Source organism: Benincasa hispida, chromosome 1, assembly GCF_009727055.1.
Source record: "Benincasa hispida cultivar B227 chromosome 1, ASM972705v1, whole genome shotgun sequence".
NCBI classification, from domain to species: Eukaryota; Viridiplantae; Streptophyta; class Magnoliopsida; order Cucurbitales; family Cucurbitaceae; genus Benincasa; species Benincasa hispida.
In genome coordinates, this window is record NC_052349.1 from 3,245,872 (window position 1) to 3,256,328 (window position 10,457).

The 10,457-nt window shown below is 36.0% G+C and overlaps 2 protein-coding genes across 2 annotated transcripts; one reads left to right on the forward strand and one right to left on the reverse strand.

The window, feature by feature from the left end:
- Positions 1–1,034: 1,034 nt before the first annotated feature.
- LOC120081593 (pentatricopeptide repeat-containing protein At1g63330-like) lies at positions 1,035–5,404 on the forward strand. Its single transcript, XM_039036620.1, has one exon. It carries the CDS (start codon positions 1,145–1,147, stop codon positions 3,863–3,865), a length of 2,721 nt encoding a protein of 906 aa, XP_038892548.1. The 5' UTR covers positions 1,035–1,144; the 3' UTR covers positions 3,866–5,404.
- Positions 5,405–5,969: 565 nt separating this feature from the next.
- Positions 5,970–9,348, reverse strand: LOC120081600 (probable serine/threonine-protein kinase PBL19). Its single transcript, XM_039036632.1, has 4 exons — positions 8,019–9,348; positions 7,442–7,702; positions 7,157–7,279; positions 5,970–7,074 (listed from the first exon to the last, which is right to left on the reverse strand). Exons 1-4 carry the CDS (start codon positions 8,367–8,369, stop codon positions 6,529–6,531), a joined length of 1,281 nt encoding a protein of 426 aa, XP_038892560.1. The 5' UTR covers positions 8,370–9,348; the 3' UTR covers positions 5,970–6,528.
- Positions 9,349–10,457: the final 1,109 nt, after the last annotated feature.

Here is a 10,457-nt window from a genome sequence, read left to right on the forward strand (position 1 = left end):
GCATATGGGCATATGAAATGACTGGGGTTGAAGGAGAGGAAAAATGGGCATAACGGAAAGAAAAATAGTTACATTATAGCAAAATTGAAACTCATTTAATATTAAAACGTTCAAGTTTTAGGTTAAAAATTAAACGGATAAGTAACAAAAGGTTACATCATTTTGAAGTTAAAAGGATATGATGTGGGACAATCACACTTTGAAGTTACATCTAGCAGTCTTAGTATTTATACCTTTTAGGCATTGCTTAATTCTCCAATGTGGGACAACATTCTCCCGTTACTCTTTAACTTTTGCTACAGGCCTAAGCCCATGAATCATTTCCAACGATATGAACTCATGCCAAATAACTCTGCATCCCAAACACAGATATATGAACTCCATAAAAATATAAACACCAGACATCATATCTCAACTCAGCGCCACAAACAACTCTAAGCTCTTAAGCTAATATAAGTGTTAAAATCCGACTCTCAAATGTATATAATTATTAACAATTATATAAATTTGAGGGTTATTATAATTTTTTTTTTCTATTTTGAGCTCCAATTTCTACAAAACTTATAAGTTTGAGGGTCCCATTGAAGTTTGAGGGCCCACTTGTTACAATTGAAAATTTGAGAGTACAACTACCACTATATTCAAGGGATGATTTTTGTAATGTGATTTTTTTTTGTTTTTGTAGATCAAGAGTGAGGGACTTTAGTGTTGATAGTTTATACTTTATGCCATTTGAGTTATACTCATACAAATAATGTAAATTGTTAATATAATTAAAACTACCCAATATATATTTTTTTAAAAATAACTGTTAGATATATGATCAGCTATTCTATATATTTTCAAATTAGTTTCATTAATTAATTTATAATTTGGATTGGGCCCTAATCGTTTCAACAACCCATTAAGCAAGACGAACTTCTCAACTTCCAAGTGCAAGGTAAAGCCCAATTATCGGCCCAAATTTCAGCTGTGTAAGGCCCATTTAAGGCCCAAATTTCAGCTATTCCCCATACGTCGTCTTCCTGCTTGACCATACAAAACACAGTTCCCATTCCCAGTTCCTTCCCGCCTCTTTCGCCGGCATTTGCGCTCATGCCACTCGCCGTCCGGCGAATAATCTCCGATCATACTCCGGTTTGGAATGCAAGTCGAAAGCTCTTATAATCTGGGCCGTTTTTCAATGATTGTCAATGTGCGTCGCCTACAGAACTCTTTTAAGGTACACTGGTCTTCTTCTCTGAGTCCATCCCAAACCCTAATCCTTAAATTCTTAAACGAGTACTGTTCTTCGTCTTCTTCTGATTCGGGCACTCATGCTTTTGATTATATTGCTCAATTTTTGCCTTCCAACGATGGTACTTTGAAATTGATCTCTGTGAATTCCGTGAATACAAATGACCGGCGTCGAGTCACTGTTGGGTTATCCAAAGCGATTAAGCTGTATCAGGGATACGCATTGAAGGGATTATCGAGAAATTTCTGTCCCTTTTTATTGGTTGAGATTATGAAACTGTTTGAATGTCGGGAGACCGCGTTTGCGTTCTTCAAGCTAGCATTTAAGGACGACTCTGAAGAGACTGTTAGGTCTTGTTGTATAGTGGCACATCTCTTAGCTGCAGAACGACTTCGTTTTCTCGCTCAAGATATTATTTCGTGGGTTGTTGCAAGAATTGGTCCAGGTAGGAGCAAGAATTTGGCGGCATTTATGTGGGATGGTCACTGTGAATACGAATCTGATCTTTCAGTTTTAGACACTCTAATGCGGGCGTTTATGAAGTCGGAAATGCATTTTGAGGCATTAGAAATATTGAGTAAGATGCGGGAGGTGGGAGTGACACCAAATGCATCGGCCATTTCGATTCTTTTTAGATTGCTTCTTAGAGCTGGTGATTATGGTGCTGTATGGAAGTTGTTTGGGGATTTGGTTCGAAAGGGACCTCGCCCCAATAATTATATGTTTAACGTAATGATTCTTGAGTTTTGTAGAAAAGGTTGGACTAGAATTGGAGAAGGTCTATTGCATGTAATGAGGAAATTTAGATGTGAACCAGATGTTTATTCGTATAATATTGTGATAAATGCAAACTGCTTAAAAGGGCGATCATCAGATGCACTTCATTTGGTGAATTTGATGATCGCAAATGGCTGTAAACCTAGTATTGCTACACTCAGTACCATCATCGATGCCTTCTGCAAGGAGGGAAACATAGAGTTAGCTAGGAAAATTTTTGATGAAATTGAAGACATAGGTCTTTCTCAAAATACTATAGTCTATAATAGCATGATCAATGGGTATGTCAAGGCAAGAGACATTGGTCAAGCAAACTTGCTATTTGAAGAAATGAGGACCAAGGATATAGTTCCAGATGGCATTACTTTCAATATATTGGTTGCTGGTCATTACAGATATGGAAGGTTGGAGGATGGGGATCGATTATTAAGGGATTTATCTGTGTCTGGGTTGCTTCATGATTCTTCCCTATGTGATGTAACTGTTGCAGGATTGTGCTGGGCAGGTAGGTATGATGAAGCCATGCAGTTTTTAGAGGATTTACTCGAGAAAGGAATTCCTCCAAGTGTGGTTGCTTTTAATTCCATTATTGCAGCATACGGCAGTGCAGGTTTAGAAGAGAGGGCATTTTATGCCTATGGTACAATGGTGAAATTTGGTTTAACCCCTTCATCTTCCACATGCAGTTCCTTGCTTATCAGCCTAGTTAGGAAGGGGAGCCATGACGAAGCAAGGATAGTTTTGTACGATATGATAGCAAAAGGATTCCCTGTCACTAGCATGGCTTTTACAGTTCTTTTGGATGGGTACTTCAGGATAGGACACATTAATACGGCTGAAAGTTTGTGGAATGAGATGAAGGGTAGGGGGGTTTTTCCAGATGCTGTTGCATTTGCAGCTTTTATTAATGGGCTCTGTATGTCTGGTTTGATGGAGGATGCTTATGATGTATTCTCTGACATGTTGAAAAAAGGGTTTGTGCCTAATAATTTTGTGTACAATTCCTTGATCGGTGGATTCTGTAAAGTGGGTAAACTAAATGAAGCTCTAAAGTTGGAGAGGGAAATGAAGAAAAGGGGACTTCTTCCAGATATTTTTACAACGAATATGATAATTGGTGGGTTATGCAAACAAGGTAGGATGAAGTTAGCAACTGAGACATTCATGGACATGTATAGGGTGGGTTTATCTCCTGATATTGTCACTTACAACACATTGATTGATGGTTACTGTAAAGCATTTGACATGGTTGGTGCAGATGATTTGGTGATGAAAATGTCAGATAGTGGGTGGGAACCTGATATCATGACTCATAATATACGAATTCATGGTTTCTGCACTGCCCGAAAAATCGATCGGGCTGTGATGATACTTGAGGAGCTTGTTTCAGCCGGAGTTGTTCCAAACACTGTAACATACAATACTATGATCAATGCTGTCTGTAATATCATCTTGGATCACGCTATGATTTTAACTGCAAAATTGCTTAAGATGGCGTTTGTTCCAAATATTGTGACAGCAAATGTGTTGTTGTCTCAATTTTGCAAGCAAGGGATGCCAGAGAAAGCCATATTTTGGGGTCAGAAGTTGAGTGAGATTCATGTAGATTTTGATGAAACGACAAATAAAATAATGAACAGGGCCTACCGTGTTTTACAAGAAGGTGGCGAGCTTATTAGTACATCATACGAGAAAAGCGTGTTTATGGATTTTCTCATGTATATTACTTATGATTATTTTTGTAGAACTAAACCCTTAAGAGAAAATGATGATAGATCAACATTTGAAACTAGTATTTCAGTCAGTTCAATACGTTCATTGAAGTATAAGCTTTCTTATTCAATTATTTGAGCAGGATCTACTTGCATAATGATTGTTCAAGAAATGCACTGTTGAGGAATGTATATATTATTTTCTGGCTTGGGAGCAGCAGCAGAATATTTTTAAGATATGGAAAGAAAGGTAGAAATAAGAAAGATATTATTTAAAATAAGAAAGATATTATTTACTCTGAATTTTTTCAGGACTACCTCTACCTGTATAAAATATGCATCTACCAGGCATGATGCTGGCATGCAAGTGATGTGCTATCGGCATTACGATGATTGTTGAAGTTCCCATCTCTGAAAGAGGAAAAAAGGCAATGACCTTGATTGTTCTGGAGAAAAGGATCATGAGGCCGAGCATGACATCCCATTTACTTCGCTTTTACTTGACGGCGTGGATAAGGTACGTGGGAATTCAGATATCAAGGAAATCTGGTGGTACATGGTCCTCTAAAGTCGAGATGCTTTGAACATAAATGCAAAATAACGATAGAAAACTCAATTAGCTGGTTTCACTCGTATCATTTTGCTCATGTTTTATCATGAAGAAACAAAAAACCAGAGAGTGCTAACGTTCTTAAGGTATTGATCTGCAACTTCATAATGAGAAACAGAGAATCAGAAATCATGACCCGATCAGAGTGTATGATGGTTGAACTCAAAAGATCATGTCAACTTTTGTGCCTGAGTTGAGAGGGGAAGATGGAAGGATTTACAAGGTTTGGAATATTACTTTGAGTAACTCTAGATATTGTCAGAGTGAAGTATCATTAATTAGAGCATTCTACTACATTGTGGATCCTTATCCAAGAGTTTCGTAATTTGATAATGGCGCGTGAACTGATACAAACACTCAAAGTTGTATCTGTATGGCCATTTCAATAAATTAGACTTGATGAAGCATCAAGCCAGCATGAAATCTGTCACACTCAAAGTAGTTAGAGCAGCTGAACAACAATTGACCCAATTTTGAGAATGTTCCTGGAGGATTCATCCTTAGAGGTAATATTTTGAAAAACTTGTCTTGAATAACATATATCCAATTAATCCCGTGTTTTTGCTTTTTTGATGGCTTTGGAGGTAAGTGGTAACATGATGTGCGATTATTCGTACTTCAGGTTGGATAGGCATTTTAGCATTCAGTAGCTTGGTCTATAATTTAACCTTGTAAATCTGTTAATGGTATGATCTTATCTATTGGATCACCATAACACCTGCGCAAAAGTTGCATATATTTTTTACTCAGTGAACAGTAACACATTGAAGAATTCATGTGGCAATGATATTTCGTAGTTTGACTTTTCTTTTACTTGGTCTTATCGTTTTTTTTTACTTATTTATCACTTTGGTGTATGTTTTTATAGATTGATTTCAACTTAGGCTGCTCACGTGAGTGGTTTTTAGTCCCAAATCGCTGGCGACAAGGAGACTTATAAATTAGATATCATGTAGGGTGAAAGCTGAGTGATGGAAAGCAAGTTGAATGTTATTTATAACTTTTTAAAAAAATCAATAAATAAGCAACTGCTAAAACAGTTAGTAGAATGATAATAATTATTGAATTGCGAGAATTAAGATACAACGATTCTTCCCTAGCAAAATGAAGAATTTCTATTATTTTTTAGGTCCCATTGGGTATTTATTTTGTTTTTTATTTTTTATTTTAAAAAAATTGTGTTTGTTTTCTCACATTTTCTTACTCATAGTTTTCATATTTTTTTTATATAAATATTTGAATTATTAGCCAATTTCCTAAAACAAAAACAATTTTTTAATACTATTTTTTGAGTTTTCAAAATTTGGCTTTAATTTGGAAAACACTCCTAAAATCTAGATAACAAAACATATAGACTAGTGGGTGGAAGTTGTGTTTATAAGCTTAATTTTCAAAAACCAAAAACCAAAAATCAAATGGTTATCAAATGAGATCTTATTTGTTGTTTCCTTCCCTCCTTCCTTTTAATTGCGAAGATGAAGCACAAGGATATAAGCAACTAAATGCCTAATGGTCATATAACAATCAATGTTTAAGTTTAGAGAATTTTAAGTTTGAACTATAGTTAGGTCATCTATTTAAGATATTAAATATCTTACGAGTCGTCTTATATGAAATATTGTAAGATATCCTATAATTAATTAGTCCGCTTTCATGTGAATTAACTTGACACTCACATTTATTAAAAGAAGGGGAGTTTGAAGAGGGAAAAGTGGGGACATACAGCTCTCACTATCATCTTGACTAAGTAGATACATAATCAATGTTTAGAAATTAACAATTAAAGTAATCATGTTTAAAAATTTTAAGAAATCCTTGCAGAGACCTATCCCTTTCCGCCTTTACCATACCTGACTTTTTCAAGTGGATGAAGATGGAAGCCCGCCACCACACCATAACCAGTCAGCATCTATATATATCCTTATGATAAATTTCATCGTGTTTGTTTTCTGGGTCCCATAGAGCAAAAACTGAAGCATTTTAAACAATAGAATAAATTTACTCAATTAGACTATTTACATCAGCTTCTGTTCACCTCCTGCACCAGAATTTCTATTTCGTGTCTTATGTTTTGTCCCAATGTTTCTCCTTTCATTTCTTGATTGAAATTCTGTTGTATTCTGTTTCTTTGCTTTCAAAACTGCTGCTTAGTCTATATATATCAAAATCTGGTTCTGAATGAGACCCAAGTTTTAAGGCACTTTTGCTCTTTGCATTATCATAAATCTTCTTCTACTTGCACCCTCCACATGCTCTCCCAGTTTCTGCAGGTGGCTCATTCGCCTTCTCCACGATTCTGGTGCTTCCACTTTCTCTGGCTCTCTTTCCATGTCAGGTTCGTCAGTGACAGAATCAGGACTTTGCTCATAAGGTTCGCTGCCATCCTCAGCTATGATGATCTGCTTCAATCTGTTCACTACCTCAGCCATCGAGGGCCTATCCTTCGCATTCTTAGCCAGGCAAGTATCTGCTAACTTGGCTAGTTTTCTAGCTGCATTGATAGGATACTGGTTTTCAAGCCGAGGATCTATTATCAATCTAAACTTTTTGCTGTCAGGATTGAAATGTTTGACCCATTCCACAAGTTTCTGCTCCGGTCTTGAACGATTTCTCTCCAACGACCGTCTTCCTGTCAGAATCTCATACAGCACAACACCAAGGCTCCATACATCGCTTTTTGCCGTGAGATGGCCTGTCTCAATGTAATCTGGAGCTGCATATCCATTTGTCCCCATTACCTATGTTGTACACAACGTAGTTCACTGTAAGCAGCAATGGGCCTTAGAGTGAGTAGATGGGAATAAGAAAAAGAACACTTACTGCGGTTGAAACATGGGTACGCCCGACTTCTGGCCCTTCCCTGGCAAGCCCAAAATCTGAAAGTTTGGGATGAAAGTTCTCATCCAGTAACACATTTGAGCTCTTGAAATCTCTGTATATTATCTGTGCCATTATAGAATACAATGAAAGTAAATCTAATCGTCATGGATGTTCTGTAGAATGAAAAACTTCATCAAAAGGCGGTATACTAGTATGTAATTTTCCTCCTTGCAGATATAAATAGAGACACCCACACATTGAATTCTAAATGGAGGGACATGGTACCTGAACTTCCAATCCTTCATGCAGATAAGCCAATCCCTGAGCTGCTCCAAGTACTATCTGCAGTCTTGTTTTCCAAGCGAGTGCTGGTAGCGCCTTGTTGAAGAGATGATCTTCCAAGCTTCTATTTGGCATATACTCATAAACAAGCAGTCTTTGAATTGCTCTTGATCCATCCACAGCACAGTATCCTATGAGTTTGACAAGATTTGGATGCTCCACAATACCAAGAAATTGAACTTCAGCCAGCCACTGCTTGTGGCCCTATTTGCAAAATAAAGCTGGTATGTAAAAAATTCACTTCCTCAAGAAATTTGCATTCATAACAAAAGAAACAGCTTGAAAATTGCACTTCTATTGTGTCCTTTCCCCTTTAGCATGCTTAGCATTCTTTTCTATAGGCTTAAATAAATCTTAACAAAATAATAGCAAGGATTTTCTGTATTGGATGCATATAATATGGAATGAATACAACCAAATCACCCAATCAGCATATCCAACAGAGAAGAATTTCACCCATTAAATTCAAAGCAAAACATTCAAGCCCTCAATGCTTATTTTCTAATGATAGTATCCATACCTGTAAGCCATCCTTGCTCAGTTGCTTGATAGCAACAACAAGGGGATCCCCCTTCCCATCAACAGGCTTAATTGAGCCTTTAAAGACACTCCCAAATCCCCCTTGTCCAATCTTAAGAAGCCTGTTGAAGTCATGTGTTGCCCGTCTCAGCTCTGTAAATGAGAATACTCTCAAATTATGTGCTCTCTCTTCATACAATTCAGGTACACTCCGAGGAGAAGTCACAGAACACGATGAAGCAGCGGTCCGACTACACCCCGAAAACTCAGATTCTTGCTGCTCTTTCAATTCAGGTGCCGATCTTTGATGCCTACTCCTGGACTTGCCTTTGAAGTAGAAGAAGCACTTCATTGTCTATATGATTTTCTGGGAATTTGGCAGTTGCTTCAAGATATTACTTTGATGAGCCTTTGTAATTGATCTCCAAGAAGAAGTGAAATGCAAAAAACTTTCAGAACTTACAGAGATGGACACGAAAGCAAATACAGAGGAGAAATCAAAAGAAAGACGATGTGAAAAAGCTCGATGTCGGATTGACTAAACAGATCAGAGAACTCCAAATAGGGAACAGGGGGAAAACAACAGGAGCAACGTGAAGAAGAAGAAAAAAGGAGAAAATGGGGAAAACGAAGTAGACAAAAGAAGACAATGGTGGAGAACAGACTTGTTTGGTGTACTTCTCAAAAAAAAAAAAAAAAAAAAAGCAGACAAAAAAGGCGGCTATATTGAGACTCTGATTGTTTCCTTGTTCCTTACTTGAGAAAGTTCAGCAGTCTGAAGTTGGAAGGAAATTTGAGGAGCATTCTTTTTTGACTTGTGTTTGTTCTTGTTCTTGTTATTGTTCTTCAGGAGATTGATGAGTGCTTGATGGGGGAAAAATAAGGAAAAAAGACTAATTTGGGTCTGGGTTGAAGTTTTAGCTGAATACAGAGAGTACAGATTTATGGGTTTCTTGTTTGTGTTGTCTTAATTAGCTCGTGAAGTTTGGTGGGTGAATTGAATTCAATGGGGGAATAGAAATAAAAGCAAATCAAATACGCAAAGTTTTAGGGGGCTCTGTTTCTGTGGTTTGACTCTGCCAAGTTGGCTCGTGGACTCAACAGCCAACCATACAGATCAGAGATGTTGAAGATGGGCCTCTGTTTCCGTACTAACGGTCGCTTTCAGCCATTGGGATTTGGGACAAATTGTTTTGCCTTTTGGATGTCTAATCTTGCAACCAAAAAGAAAACTCTTCCAAAGGCTGCCAGACATGAGTATAGTTCAACGATTTTATCTTAAACTTCTTTTGATGTAGTTTCGAGGTTTCATTTTCTTCTCTCACATTTTTTGTAAAAACAATTCTTTTAAAGGTAATATTTTGGGAAGTTAATTGTTTTAGGAAGTTGGTGTGTCGTAAAAATATTATTTAGGTTGAAATATATTTTTGTACTTTCAATAAAAATTTTAACTAGTTCCTATTATTAGTTAATTTTTGTTGTTTTTTTTTTTTGAAAAAGAATATTATTAGTTCGAATTTTGACTTGTGTTTTGAAACATATTGACTTCTTGTGTTTTCTCGTAGGAAAATTATTGTAATTGTTTAGTCTATTTGAATAAAAATTATTTACGAGAGGCTAAATATTAGATTTATTAAAAATACAAAGATTGAAATTAAAAATTAAGAAAGTACATAAATTAAACTCACATATTTATTGGAGGGAGGGTATACGTGCGTGCATGGGTATACGTGTCGCGGAGGGAGGGAGTGTGAACTTTTAGTTGTGTATTATAGATTTTTTAAATTCCAATTTGATTATTTTATAAGTTAATGAACTTTTAATCTTGTATCTAATATGTCTTTGCCTACTTGTCATTTTTAAACTCACATATTTATTGGAGACAAAGTTGAAAGTTTAGGGTCGTCTTTGAAATAAAATTCATTTTATGTCTAATCATTTCTTTTAACAAGAAGTCAAATGTGTTAAAATTTTATTATACACAAAATTGAAAGTTCATATATTTATTATAATTTTTAAAATTTCAAAGTTTGTTAGACAAAATTTAAAGTTTAAATTCATGGAGATATCAGACATAGATTTAAAAAATTCATAAACTAAACTTATGGTTTTATGGGCTATCTAGTAGGTTGAAATGTAATTAAAATTACTAGGGATTAGAGGAGTATTGAAATGAGTGAGGAATGATGATAGAACAGAAATGGGATCGTGAAGTGTGAAAATAGAGGAAAATGGTGAAAAAGAGGATTGAGTTGAAAACTGTGGGAACCGAATATGTTTGGTATTACAAATCGGACCTAAAACGTTCAATCTAAACGCTCAATCGCAAATAACCCCTAAATGTATTTGAAAGCTAATCATCTAGATTGACCTAGTAGCATGTGGATGTGAAAAATAAATAAATTAATAAATTAAATGGAGGGACTCTTTGAGAGATTTA

Coding starts and splice junctions, on each gene's coding strand:
- LOC120081593 (XM_039036620.1), top strand. CDS start 1,145: ATGCAAGTCGAAAGCTCTTATAATCTGGGCCGTTTTTCAATGATTGTC.
- LOC120081600 (XM_039036632.1), bottom strand. CDS start 8,369: ATGAAGTGCTTCTTCTACTTCAAAGGCAAGTCCAGGAGTAGGCATCAA. Junction 7,280..7,441: donor ATGAAGGATTGGAAGTTCAG/GTACCATGTCCC, acceptor ATAATGGCACAG/ATAATATACAGAGATTTCAA. Junction 7,075..7,156: donor GTACCCATGTTTCAACCGCA/GTAAGTGTTCTT, acceptor TGTACAACATAG/GTAATGGGGACAAATGGATA.